General features: G+C 50.5%; 1 protein-coding gene across 1 annotated transcript in view; it reads left to right on the forward strand.

Moving 5' to 3' along the window:
• Window positions 1-523: 523 nt before the first annotated feature.
• LOC119102055 (zinc finger protein 541) overlaps window positions 524-14,204 on the forward strand; it is a gene marked incomplete at its 5' end in the record, with an annotated part of 41,071 nt that continues 27,390 nt past the window's right edge. The window contains 1 exon segment of the mRNA XM_037225429.1: window positions 524-618. Coding sequence (XP_037081324.1) covers window positions 524-618 — 95 coding nt within the window.

Raw genomic sequence — 14,204 nt, forward strand, 5'->3', positions numbered from 1 at the left:
CGCTTTTAGTATGAGAATTTCGGCTCAGCGATTACATTGTGCTTCCTCTGGCCTCGCTGGTCATTTCTCGCATTCCAGGACGTTGTTTGTGCAGGTATTGGGCCAGACATGCGGAGGGCCTTTAGGCGTGCCGTCCAGCACCACCGGGACCGAGACTCCCCTGCAGTCACGTTGGTTCACTCCTTCTTTCAGCTCATGTAGCTTCTCCACCGCCCCATCAAATTAATAGTACAGAATGATGTTTCACGAGATCCACGAGGAACGTGCGTGGTCCGTGATTTGGCTGCAGTAGCTTTCCACCTCCCTCTGTTTGCTCGTGTCAGACAGGGGTAGAGAAACTTGCCGAAGTATGGGGCAGGATATTTGAATGATTTGCATGCATCAATAGTGAAAGTATCAAGCTTTCATGACGAGCAGGGATGACCAAGTTGCACTTTTCCCTTCAGTCCGGACATGACCAACACAGCGACCAGAGCCCTTGTCTTTGTGTGAGTGCTGACCATCGCGCCCTGTGCTGTTTCAGAGGACCTGGAGGAGCTCACGAAGGCTGACTTCCAGCTGCAACAGACGCCCAGCAAATCCCTCAGCCCTCCGCGGTCTGGGCCGCAGAACTGCCAGGTACGTTGTCCACGCCACCTCGCCCTTTCCCTGCCTTCCCTTCATTCCAATTTTTTCCTTCTTCCTCTCTCCCTCCGCCCCCTTCACTCGTTCGTTTTTTCGTTCGTTTGTTGTTCTTGTTCGTTCGGCCATTCCTTCCTTCCCTCCTTCCTCTTTCCTTCCTTCCCTCCTTTCCTCTTTCCTTCCTTCCTTCCTCCCCTTCCTCCATTCCTCCCTCTTCTTTCTTCTTTCTCCCCCCCCATCTCCTTTTTTTCCTCCCCTTGCCATTCCCTCTCACCTTTTCTTTTTTTCTCTTTTTTTCCTTCCTCCCCTCCCCTCCTCTTGCTTCCTTGCTTCCTTCCTTCCTGCCTTCCTTCCTTTCATCCTTCCTTCCTTCCTCTTCCTTCCCCTCCTTCCCTCCTTCCTTCCTTCTCTCTTTCTTTCTTTCTTTCTTTCTTCCTTCCTTCCTCACTCCCTCTCTCTCTCTCTCCGTGCTGAAACGCAAAACGTTGTTTTTATCGTGATTTGCTGCTCCACAATTCTGCCTCCAAGAAGCTTTTTGGTAGCCCAATCTCTTAGCAAGCTGGCAATTATTGAATCAAAACAGGCAGTTTTCTCTGACACTCAGAATAACTCAGCCGACTTCAGGAGAAAGCTTAAGTTTGATGTAGGTTAGCTCCTTTGTCTGGATGATTGGCCCGCTTCCATCCGGGAATTGCATCATCGAAACTGTCCTTGTCGTGTCTTGCCGCCTACCAATTCGCCATAGCCGAGCGTCAAAAAGTTAGTCTGGCTAGTGAGTGCGGTAGACACTGGTAAGCAGTGCCAGAGCACCGTGAGCTCTGTGAGAGCGGTACCCACTAACAGTGAGCACACCACCGGAGCTCTTTGAGCTGGGTGAGCGCGGTGGGCGCTATGGCCATGTTACTGCTGGCGCGGTGTGTGCTTTCATCGCAGCGCTCTCAGCGAAGACAGTGAGCGTACTGACCGCGGCAGGCTTTGAAGCTGTGATGACCATGACGCCCGCTGTGAGCACGTTAACTGCAGTGACCCCAGTGACGGCAGCGACTGTGGTGAGCACGGTGGCCGCAGTGAACGACCTCTCCGCGGTGCGTCCCCGTCCTCCGGGACGCCATTTCACGCGGCGCGCCGCCGCCAAATGGCCCAGATTAGGGCAGCGACCGGCTCATTTTCGGCGGCAATCCGGCGCAGTAGAGCAGGGCTGAGGCGGTGATGGATGGCATGGCCGCAGCACGGCGACCTGAGAGAGGTCTGACCGCCGCGGGACGGTGACCTGAGAGAGGTCCGACCGCCGCGGGACGGTGACCTGAGAGAGGTCCGGCCGCCGCGGGACGGTGACCTGAGAGTGGTCCGACCGCCGCGGGACGGTGACCTGAGAGAGGTCCGACCGCCGCGGGACGGCGACCTGAGAGAGGTCCGACCGCAGCGGGACGGTGACCTGAGACACGTCAGACCGCCGCAGGACGGTGACCTGAGAGGTCCGACCGCAGCAGGACGGTGACCTGAGAGAGGTCCGACCGCAGCGGGACGTGACCTGAGAGAGGTCCGACCGCAGCGGGACGGTGACCTGAGAGAGGTCTGACCGCCGCGGGACGGTGACCTGAGACACGTCAGACCGCCGCAGGACGGTGACCTGAGAGAGGTCCGACCGCAGCGGGACGGTGACCTGAGAGAGGTCCGACCGCAGCGGGACGGTGACCTGAGAGAGGTCCGACCGTAGCGGGACGGTGACCTGGGAGAGGTCCGACCGCAGCGGGACGGTGACCTGAGAGAGGTCTGACCGCCGCGGGACAGTGACCTGAGAGAGGTCCGACTGCAGCGGGACGGTGACCTGAGAGAGGTCCGACCGCCGCGGGACGGTGACCTGAGAGAGGTCCGACCGCAGCGGGACGGTGACCTGAGAGAGGTCCGACCGCAGCAGGACGGTGACCTGAGAGAGGTCCGACCGCAGCGGGACGGTGACCTGAGAGAGGTCCGACCGCAGCGGGACGGTGACCTGAGAGGTCCGACCGCAGCGGGACAGTGACCTGAGAGAGATCCGACCGCCGCGGAATGATGACCCGAGAGAGGCACACCGCCGCGGGACGATAACCTGAGAGAAGTCCAACTGCCGCGCTGGCGCTACCGTGCGTCGCCCCGGACAGGCGCCATCTGGCGGCAACAGGACGGGAGCTGAGTGCCGACGTCAAGACAGATGCCCGATGAAAACCGACTGTCGACAGCTTTGTGCAGCGTGGCGAGCTCGTGACATGTGAAGAATACATAAAATAGATATGCGAGAGGTGTTACATGTATAGTTGGAACTGACATACCGTTCAGTTGTAAGATTGTTTATAGCACATCAATGGTTCAATGGCTCACCCTGGTTGAGACGAATATAATGAGCCTTGTGCCGCCCAATATGTCTCATTGTCTTAAATGCTCAATAATGATTTGCTAGCCTCTCCGTTGGTGTTTGCGCATTGGACATTTCGTATTCCAATTTGCTCTGATATTTTGCTTCATAATCGTATTTGTGCGAGCCTTTCGCATAGTGCCTGTTAGAGACCTCAGAACGCTATGCGTGTCAAAAGAGATAAGTGGTGCATATACAATTATTCTCTCAATTTACTGTCTTGAAAAGAGATCACTTTACATCACAACGCTTGAGTAGTTCAAGGCAGATCATGCCACACACATATGGTTAATTATGTTAAAGGCAACACGTTACGAGAATTCGACTGCGTCATCAGCGGCACCAGTGTGCCAGCGCGTGTCAGCGTTTCGAGACTCCGACTGCGTCATCAGTGGCACCAGTGTGCCAGAGCGTGTGTCAGCGTTACGAGAATCCCACCCAGTCATCAGCGGCACCAGCATGCCAGCGTGTGTCAGCGTTTCGAGACTCCGACTGCGTCATCAGTGGCACCAGTGTGCCAGCGTGTGTCAGCGTTACGAGAATCCCACCCAGTCATCAGCGGCACCAGCATGCCAGCGTGTGTCAGCGTTTCGAGACTCCGACTGCGTCATCAGCGGCACCAGTGTGCCAGCGTGTGTCAGTCAAGTGTACGAGACAAGCTCGTACTCACCCCGCATGTACTAGATGACATGCTCGCAACATAAAATTGTGCATATTATTTTTCCAGGGTAAAATTATCATCACAGGCACATTATTGAGGCGAGGTTATTTGTCTACCACTTCCGGCACATCGTGCGGGCATGCCACGCAGAGATGTGTGCCCTCGCGGTCCCCAAGATCGTGTGGTTGGCAGAAGCTGCAGCCCGGGAGCTCGCAGTCTCGACCGCCACCGGTCCTCTGGATCAGGCTGCTGATGAAGTGGCACGCCAATGGCACCCTAATCGACCCGTAATGCCCACACAACGTAACAAACGCCTTTGATATGAATGAAAATGGCCCCAGTGCATAGTTTTCGGTCATGGAGCCAACAAGCAATTAGTGACATTCACTACGGTGGAAGCCGCTGATTATTACCGGGCAAATTGTGATGCATAAAATGGGAAAATTTTAAAAGGCAAGTGTCAAATAAGATGTTATGTTAAAGTTGAGGAAACGATTTCCTTAAGTCTACTCAAATGGTGATTACATAATTACATACTGCGTGGGCTAGCTAAACTGAGGTCTGAAGTGAGCTGCGCTATGTTTATCTTAACACTTTTTTGACTAGTTGCATTATTATTAAGTTGCGCGCTCAGCACTATTTAGACGCTGAAGGGAAAAATCGATGCAGGAAAGCGTGTAACGTTTTTGGCATAATACATCCTTCCAAAAAGGAGGCATACGTGACCAGATATTTCCCCAAAATGGATAGCTTCTCTCACGGCACATGGATTATATTTGCATGCACCAGCTGTTACCTTTTTGCAAAGACAGTGCACTTGCGGATATACCTTATCTAACAAACACAAACGCTGTACATTACCTGACGCACTCTCGATTTGTTGTCCAACGATTCAGTGGCGGGCGCCACCGGTGTCTGTGGCACGAGTGTTTGAAACCCATCAATAATGGGAGACCGTGGCGTGGCGGGGTCCCACTGACGCTGCGAATTAGTAGCGCCCGGTGTGTGGCACGAGTGTTTGAAACCCATCAATAATGGGAGACCGTGGCGTGGCGGGGTCCCACTGACGCTGCGAATTAGTAGCGCCGCCGGTGTCAGCGGCACGAGTGTTTGAAACCCATCAATAATGGGGGACCGTGGCGCGGCGGGGTCCCACTGCCGCAGCGAATTAGTGCCGTTGCTAAGGGAAGCGTTGGAGGCTCAAGAATCGATGAATGCAAGCGCGGCTCGGGAACCGGTTGGGCGAGCTCTGATTTCACAAAAACATTGGACGGTTCCGAAATACGGAAGCAATGCCATTGGCGCTGCAGAACGGTAAAATGAAACTGGATGCGAGCAGGACATTTGCAAATGAAGATTGACAAATAATTGCCCTGCTGCGACTGAGAGAAAGACATTGCCTTCGTGTGTGGCCCTGTTGGCCCTACATTGGCCCTCATTATGGACGATCGGTCGTCGTGTTGATACGTGTATTGGTGCGACAGGACACTCACCTCTGAAACCTACCGGAATTGGTGTGTCACCTCACATTAGTACCCTCTCTGCCACCAAAGTATTTATCAAGAGTGAGTCGCGTAGCCGGGATGTCATTGCACACCTGGAAGAGAACGTCTATTGGAGCGGACTCTGTGCGATACATTCAAGCATTTCTTTTTCTCGCAAAAGACCGCTATTTCTTTTAGGTGAATTACGTTTAGTGCAGCGCACTGCGATTATGCGGTTCGAGGTTCATGAATATTCCGCGGCGAGGAACTGCTTATGGCGCGGAGTCTCCACGCCTTCGTAACGTAACTTCACTATGCATGCGGTCACTAAATATGTTGTTTGGTGTAGTATCCATTGGACAAAATTATGACGAACGATCTGGCTAAACGACAGTGCGAGATCGACCCAGAATGTTTTCACGGTCACGGCCGGGGAGCCATACCGGCAAGGCTGAAGCTCCAGCTTGACATCATGACAACTAATCAGAAGCTTGGTAGCTTAAGGACCCAGCTTGGTCGGGCAATGTCAGCCATGATTTTAAAGCTTCATGTAATTATTTTAACAACTGAGTTAGAGCGATACAGTTTGCAGTATATTCTACCGGGCGGCCACAAGCAGACGGCAAGCAACATCACGTACAACTAGCACACTTATTCACGAATCATGGCGTAACAGTTATGAGGCGTTTGCATGTAAATATTTGATCTGGCGTGATTTCTGTGGAACCGTTAAGTTGGCAAATGGAGAAGATGTTGCATAGCACCAGCTGAAGTAGGTCTTGGAGTTCATTATTGCAAAATGAAATAGCATCGATTACTGTTTTGAAAACATCCTTGCTTTCACCCCACGAACAAAATATCGGAGCGAGAATATCCTTTACATCGTACGCTTCCGCACCCTTCACGGGAGTAAAATAAGCAGTAAAGGAATACTCTTACGCAACGATATAGCAGACCGAAATTGGGTTTGAGAGGTGAGCAGGTTATTCCAAAGATTTCTTCTTACCAGGAAAGTAATCCTCTTACTGGCTTCCCTGTTTTGACTTGCTCTTACCTAAAGAGTCTACATTTCATTGTGTTCGCAGCGTGGAGTTTTCGCTTGTTTCGTATCACGCTTTAGGTTGATGCTCAAACAGGGGGACAGAAATGGGATTATTTAAGCCCTTTAGACTTTGTTTCGTCCAATAACTGTTTTTTTAATTATTCACTGAAACAGAGCGACTCTTCTACATTTAACCAGCTGCCAGAGTTACTCCTCAGCCAACTCCCCATATTGGAGTACATCCCTTTAATTCATTCGACAATTGGGTCAAAACGTTTTGGGTATTCCCTTGCCTGACTTCACCCGTCAGCCATCGGGGTCTCCTGACTTCACTCGTCAGCCATCGGGGTCTCGCAAACTGCTGGAGGAGTCATGTTGCGCCTCTGCTCATGTCTTCACAACGAACGCGGTCTTTGACCGAATCAACAAACCACCAACGTGCTCACTTGCGTGGCTGAATTGTACGTGCGTGGCTATAGCACAATTCATCCACGGCACGGACGCGCACACAGCGACGCATTAAGCAGGCTTCTTTCAGTGAGATATGATTTCCACTCTAAAAGTGACTGCTTAGGTAGCTCCTTTGGTTGTACACACCTTTTTTGCATCCAGATACAATTCATGAGGGCCTCATATGGCGCACATCACAAAATATACCGACGCTTACAAAAAAAGACAAATTGACACAATCCGACCGGCTGTGAAGAAGGGCATTTTTGGCCGATGTTGGATCAGAAATCCCAGAGTGTTTTTAAGGAATTACAAACAACGGTGACATAAAAATGACAACTACATATGCTGCTAGTTAAGGTAATAGCAAGAGCATTCCACCCCTTGAGAATTTTAAAAGAGAAACCGCCGGCATAGGGTGACGCGAAAGCGTGTGCATCGAGCTATGAACAATACAATATTTTTCTCACCCAAGGGTGAGAAAACTCCTCATTCTCCTTTACCTCCTCATTCAAATGAACGTTTTGAGGGTTATTGGTCTGCTTCTGCAGGCTTTCAGCAACACGCAATAGTTACACGACACATAATGTATAAACGCTTGATTTGCTTCCACGCAAAACGCAAAAAGGATAAGTACTCCCGATCTCAGATATCTCTTGGAACCAGAACACATCCGGTTCCATCAAATGATTTCATCTTCACAGAATTTGCCAATTTGGGTATCATAAAATCATTCGAAAGAAAAAAAAGAAAGTTAGTTGTTTTTGACATTATCAGCTCATTGTTTTTGACACCTTGCAATGTTTAGATTGGCTTCGCCTTCGCCAAACGTGTACCACAATAAATTACTTAATTCTAACTTCAATAACACTGGAATCTAAGGAGCAATGGCATCATCAGAGATTTTGCTTCTCCCAATAAAGGCACGTGTCTCTCCGAGTTGCCTCGGCAGCCTGCGCTCACAACAATATGGAACGACACGACATGACTGAGGTAAAAATCGACGATTGCATTGGTACAAATGTGCGCCAACCCATGTGCCAGGTGAAGTGGTGGCCCTAGAGCGCAAACGATATGTGTGTCATGTGTTTTTACTACCGTCAGCTGGCTGCATGTTTCTAAGGTAGGCTAGCGTACAGTCTTCTAATGGTACATATAAGATTTTTTGATCCATACAGACACCAGTCACCAAGTCGGAGCCATTAATGACGCCCTTTTGAAAACGGCCCCAAACACAAGTCACGGTGCCTAAAAAAGTCGGATACAGCTCCTAATGATTTAGAAGTGCTCTTATCAAATGTGACAATATTCATACAAATTATGAACGCCGTAACGGGTGTTTGGTCACAATCAATGTAATGCAAACATAAATGGAGTTGCTTTGGTTAGATCTGCTTGAGTTGCAATAGCTGACATCGGACATCTTTAAAGCATAGATATTCATTGCGATTTGTCACGCGAGCAACAGTGAGCAATTTTGTCCGTTAAGCCCCGCTGCAAGGCGGGCAAGACTAACGTTAATCCGGCATTAGTGAGTTCTTCTGCTGACCCCTCCCGGAACATATCCGGGCTAACCAAGTGGTTCAGCTAATTGCCGCTTGATAGCATACAATTTGGCGCATTACACCTACCTACCGGATGCACTTAACTGTAGCCAATTATGCAAAAAACATGCAAGTGCCCCTGTATCGATCGATCTGCCACAGAACATGACAGATTGTCGATCTTTAGTTCACCGATGACGTTGCGGGCCTGGCCAAAGGCAACAATCGTCAATATGTTTTTTTTTCTTCTTAATTACTTATACATTTAAATCAGTTTGCAACAGGCGACCCAATAAATCCGAAATAGGTCAGCTAAGACAGCTGCTGGGTCGCTTACGTTCAGACATGCATGTTTCTCCTAGTGCCATTTTGATTTAGGTCATATCGAACCACTTGCGCGTCTTTATGCCCAAGCAGTCAAACCACCATGACTTCATCACGCACTCAATAGAGCTGTGTTGACTAGTTTTAGCCCGAAAACTACAGATTAAAGGAAATGTTTCACCTTTGAAGATATCGAAGCAAGCATCAAAAATGGTAAAATATGCTCACCTTCAAATATTGATATAATTTAAAGTGGAAAAGACTGCTCTAGACAACACAATTTCGCTATTTAGTAAATATGCTCATCAACACCACATCATTGGGCTGCGTCATGGAACGTTTATATGACGTCAGAGGTGCTGCCAGACTGGCCGTGTCAGAATTGTTACTGCAGTTGGTGGGCTGGTTCACTTCTATTGCTTAAATCTCCCGAGAGTTGGCCGTGGCGGTGAAGGCGGTGTTTGCGGAAACATGAAATGTCAAATATCGGTATCAAATATCGGTATGTGATCGTGTTTTGGCCCTTTCTCCCGGTGTTCTTGCATATTGGTGGGGAATTTAAAATGTTTCATCGTACTCATATGCTCGGCTGCGGCCCTATTCTTAAGTTATTTGATTACAAGTCTATTTCCGTAATGACTAGTGCCACTGCCCAACCCCCTGTAAATGCTACGATAACAAAACGTGATTGGTGTTGAAAGCTTGCGTTGGGTGCATAACATTGATCAGGAACCAAATGAGGTCCGTGGTGTTCTGGGAACCGTCCTTACGAACGCTGGGCACTAATGACGGTCGATTTTACTTAGGTTGGCAATGAGCGTCGCATGACCGATGTGATGACAGTACTTGAATAGCGTTTCAATGGCGTCATACATGCCTGAGCGTCCTTGAAATAGTTTGCAAAAAAAAGTCTGCACAACTTTTTGGACGCATAGTTCGGAAACTCGAGAGTTTTAGGTCTTATGAAGGGCGGGGCTGTAATCTGCACTCCCTACAAATGTTAAAAACTCCCTGTAGCAAACAGGCTCTGCAACCGACTTGTGCTCTGCGTCACTTTTAATGCCTCGTTATGGCCTGGGCTGGGATTATCAAAACTTCATTATCAAGGCATGAGGTGTCAGGAAAGTGTGGCTATCGGTGCGGACAATTTCAGACAATTGGTGTCGTTCTGGAGCTGCAGTATGAAAACTGTCGGATGTGGTACGCACCTCCCCATAAAAACGTCATTTGTATAGATCGCAAATGCAACTGACTCCACTTCCGCTGGTTTTGATGTCCTCGACATCCGAAATGATGATGATGCTGGCCACCTCCGTCATTATTTCGCCCCGCCGTACCTCGAATATGGTGTACTGGCACGGAGGTACGAATCACGGTAAGAATCTCTGAAAAAGTGTCGCCATTGGCAGAACTATAGGTGCAGGTCATACGCCAGGTAATAGGTGCAGGTCATACGTACTAGATAATAAGGGTGTATGTTGTTCTTGGCAGTTGGCCTTTCTGTTCTTTCCTTTTTAGCCGTCAGCGCGCAATGGTAATGCTGTTCCAGGGGGGTAGGTGCCCAGCGACGACGCAGTGGGACCCGGCAGTCTTACCGCTGCCCTGGCAGCAGTGCAGTGGACCCGTCAGTCTTACCGCTGCCCTGGCTGCGGCGCAGTGGGACCCGGCAGTGTCACGCTGCCCTGGCGACGGCGCAGTGGGACCCGGCAGTCTTACCGCTGCCCTGGCGACGGCGGCGCAGTGGGACCCGGCAGTCTTACCGCTGCCCTGGCGACGGCGCAGTGGGACCCGGCAGTCTTACCGCTGTCCTGGCAACGGCGCAGTGGAACCCGGCAGTGTCACTGCTGTGAGGTACGGCGTGCGTCGCAGCGTCGCGGTCAAGAGCCTCCTGAGCTGCAGAGCCTCGGCCACGACAGCCCGAGAGCTGCTCTGAGAAATGCGGCTCTTTGTGCCAGGCGTCTGGCGCAGAAGGCCCTCACGCTTGTGAAGAGCTGAGAGCTCAGAAAGCTTATGGACAGTCACGTGTGCTTATGGCTCTGAACTGTAGCGTGTCGATGACGGGTTCTGCCGCCTGCTTTTATCGATACCGCGCATCGAGAGCAGATGGAGCTGCCCAGTGCTGCATACTCACGTCACTTTACTCTGCTCGTGTACCTGAAGCAGTGAGGTGCTTTTGTGGCTGGGATGGGCATTGGGATGGGCATTCTTCACGATTGGAGGATGGATGGGGGGGGGGGGATGGATGGAGGTGGAAAATGAACTGAAGACGAGGATAAGGCTAGGGCTGACGTGGTATGAAGCGGACACATGGGGGGTGGGTGATTGAAGATAGGCGGCGGCATGTCATCGCCTGACGACGCCAGATGTTCGTAAGCAAAAGTATGGAGTGGATGCTTATGAAAAATGATAGGACAGAGCGCCGTATGGTAGCAGGACAGGGCCCGCATGGAAGGAGGACAGGACTCGTATGGTAGGAGGATAGGACTCGCTTTTCTTTTACAGGACTTTTGTTACGATAGGACTTTTGAGCGCTGCGCTTTCCTGTTGGTCACAACCAACGCGTGGGAAAAACCGCTCCATATCTGCATGCGGCTATACGGGCAACCGTGCGAGCAGTAAGGGGACGCTCCTTTTGAGCACTTCCGGAGGGGGCTGCGACCGAAACAATCGTGAGTTTTTCTTCAGCTGGTAATCGTCGAGGATGAGGTAAGGTCGTCTTTGTGGGTAGGTTTAGTGGCTCCATGAACGGCATTGCTAGCGGCGTTTTCCGCCTGATACCAGTGACTGTAGGACCGCCATAGCGAGGGGCAGAATGTCGTTGAGAAACATAAATATGTGGCGCGTTGTGACAATGTCTTTGCTACCTTGTAGAGGAGCAGACAAGGCATAAATAAGTGGTCGAAACGTGCGTGCGTTCTGCGTAACAAATTCTTTTTTTGGTAGTTGGGGAAGGCGCATGACGCGCATCTGTCGCATCACAGGAATGAACCGAGAGTGGCGAGTGATGGGCCAATCGTACTCCTCGCATCTGTCGCTCGCGGATCTCTTCGCATACGGAAAAGATCATGTGAAGGGGTGCTGTTAATGAGGTGGAAATATGGAGCTTAATCACCCCGGAAGCATCCTTTCATAGCACAAAAGGTTATTCACCAACTACGGTGGCGCGGGACAAAAAGTCATGTGACTTCTGGCAGTCCACACAGAGTGGCTTCGCATTGACGTGAATAGATATGTAAAGCCGAATCTTAGTATCGTTTCCAGAAACCTGGAATATATTGGCATCTGTAATGAACATTGTTGTGTGTTGTTCACGATTTCACAATTGCTAGCTTGCATCTCAAGCAATGTTTTTGCTTCTTGAATTTCATTGGGACTTGATTGGAGCTTTTACGTGGGAATTGTATACATCTGGTGAAATATTTGTTAGCTGACCGTACGCAGTCCACGAAAAGTGGCCACGTGCCAAATCAACGGATGGGTGATGGGAGTTGGGAGTTCGAGAGTTCAGCAGTGGGCGTGTCCGGTCACTTCTGCGGACACCCGTGAACAGGGTCCGCTCCCCCCCCCCCCCCCCCTCCTTGCTGACGCCTTTGACGAGGGTCTCCCCCACCCCACCTCGCCTCCCCCCCTCCCCGAGAACGACCATGACGAGAGCCCGGCTCCCTCTCCGTCCGCACATGCCCGTTGACATCTGTTGACGGTCGCCGTCGACGAAGCCGCTGACCAATCACCGGCGGCAGATATCAAATAAGACGGCTCCGCAGTTTTGGATCCGGAGTTGACGTTGCCAGCGACGGCCGCCGTTTGTCGCAAACGCGCAGAGCCGCTGACCAATCACCGGCGACAGATATCAAATAAGACGGCTCCGCAGTTGGATCCGGAGTTGACGTTGCCAGCGACTGGCCGCCGTTTGTCGCAAGCGCGCAGAAACAGAAGCGGCGAGGTACATGCAATCGTACTGAGGCCGTCTCTGGTACGTGGATTGGCGTGACATTTACGCACATGGGGACGCTGATTATACTTCTATACCGTGGTTGCTGATCATCATATGTGCTTGCTGATTACATTCCTGCACTTGTGGACGCTAGTTATCCCGCTGTGCCTGCAACGCTGACCACGTTAGGGCGATGGGATTGTACTGTGATAAGTTAGTGCCCAGCAAGTCGGCTGGCATGCATTGCGGGCTTCGCTGCAATTATGACGAAATTTGACAGCATAAGCGTCGAACAATATCACGAACTGGTGAGGTTCCGGTAGTTCCCAGAATTCGAATCGACTCTATGGACACCTTTGTAGGTCATTGATCTCACTGGAAGCCGAGAGCGAATTCGGGTCCCCGGGGAAACCGATCAAGGTGTTGGCTACGACGCCCTGCGGACGAATCATGGTCGATCAAATGTGCCTGCTGGAAACTGTCGCTTAGAGCCCATACGTCCACAAAAAGCGGGTAAAAACGCGCAAAACTATAAGCGGGTATTGTTGTTCGAGTTTGCGGGCGTTGGGAGGGCTTTCAAAGCGTAGTATGGACGAACTTATGATTGCCCTTTCCTAAATGATCCTAAAACGTGATGCATGTTTGCTCACGCTGCATATCAAACTAGCTTGAAATACTTTGCAAGAAATCGAGTGGCATGAGATGATGGCAGATTAGTAGGAATTGCAATGCGGCAACATCCTCCGCACTTCAAAATAGTGTGATAATAATAATCATGCTTGCTACTGTTTAAACCAATCTAACTGAATCTGAAAAACTGCTGTTCCTCACGCCATTGATGTCGCTCAAACAAGCGAAACGGCAATCTGGAGACATTAAACGTTCAGGAACGGTAAATAACGTAACACTGTAGGAAAACCAAAAGCAGAGAATCAAAAAGCTGATGATGACGAAACTGGTGTTTAAAAAGCTGGAAAAGCTTAGAAGCTAGACCGACGTAAGGCTGACGATGAAGACCAAACTAGCCTGTGAATTATGTAGTTTATAAGTACATAGTTTCTATCAATCCAACCACAATAATTTTGACACCGTCTTTACAAACAGGACCAGGCCGGATGATCAACGACTGGGCATCTTGCAGCGGATTCAGCAGCTAGTTCGCGGGGCGTGAACTGGGCCCGAGTTTGCGTGATGTGGTAGCACCATAGCATTATTGAGGCAACGAGCAGCGACCGACCGAATGTACTGAGAACAGACCGCTTACGTATTAATACAAGATTCGTGTTTGGGTGCGGCGGGTTACTCGCACTAACATGAGAGTCTGAGAGTCTGAGACACGAAAGCCTGAGAGTCTGAGAGACGAGAGACTGAGAGTCTGAGACACGAGGGACAGAGAGTCTGAGACACCAGAGTCTGAGAGGTCTGAGGCTCGAGAGCCTGAGAGTCTGAGACCCGAGGGCCTGAGAGTGACAGACTCCGGACAGTCTTTATCAAGTGGCCGACTCGGTGTGTGGCCGTGGCCGACTCGCGGGGCAGTCCTGTGTTGCATGTTAGTGGTCCCATCAGATATGGCATTGGAATCAATTTGCATGTTGTATTGGTTACACGTGTTTGCCAATCGCGTAGAAAGTCCTAGGTCTTGTCTTCGCCAATGGAATAGGCGAGGAAATAGGAATATCAATGTCAGGAATCGATTGTAAAGACGTCAGGACACTACGTCTGAAGTAAATGTCGCTTGATAACTGGGCTGAG

Source organism: Pollicipes pollicipes, unplaced genomic scaffold (assembly GCF_011947565.3).
Source record: "Pollicipes pollicipes isolate AB1234 unplaced genomic scaffold, Ppol_2.1 Scaffold_5441;HRSCAF=6435_pilon_pilon_pilon, whole genome shotgun sequence".
Lineage (NCBI taxonomy): Eukaryota > Metazoa > Arthropoda > Thecostraca > Pollicipedomorpha > Pollicipedidae > Pollicipes > Pollicipes pollicipes.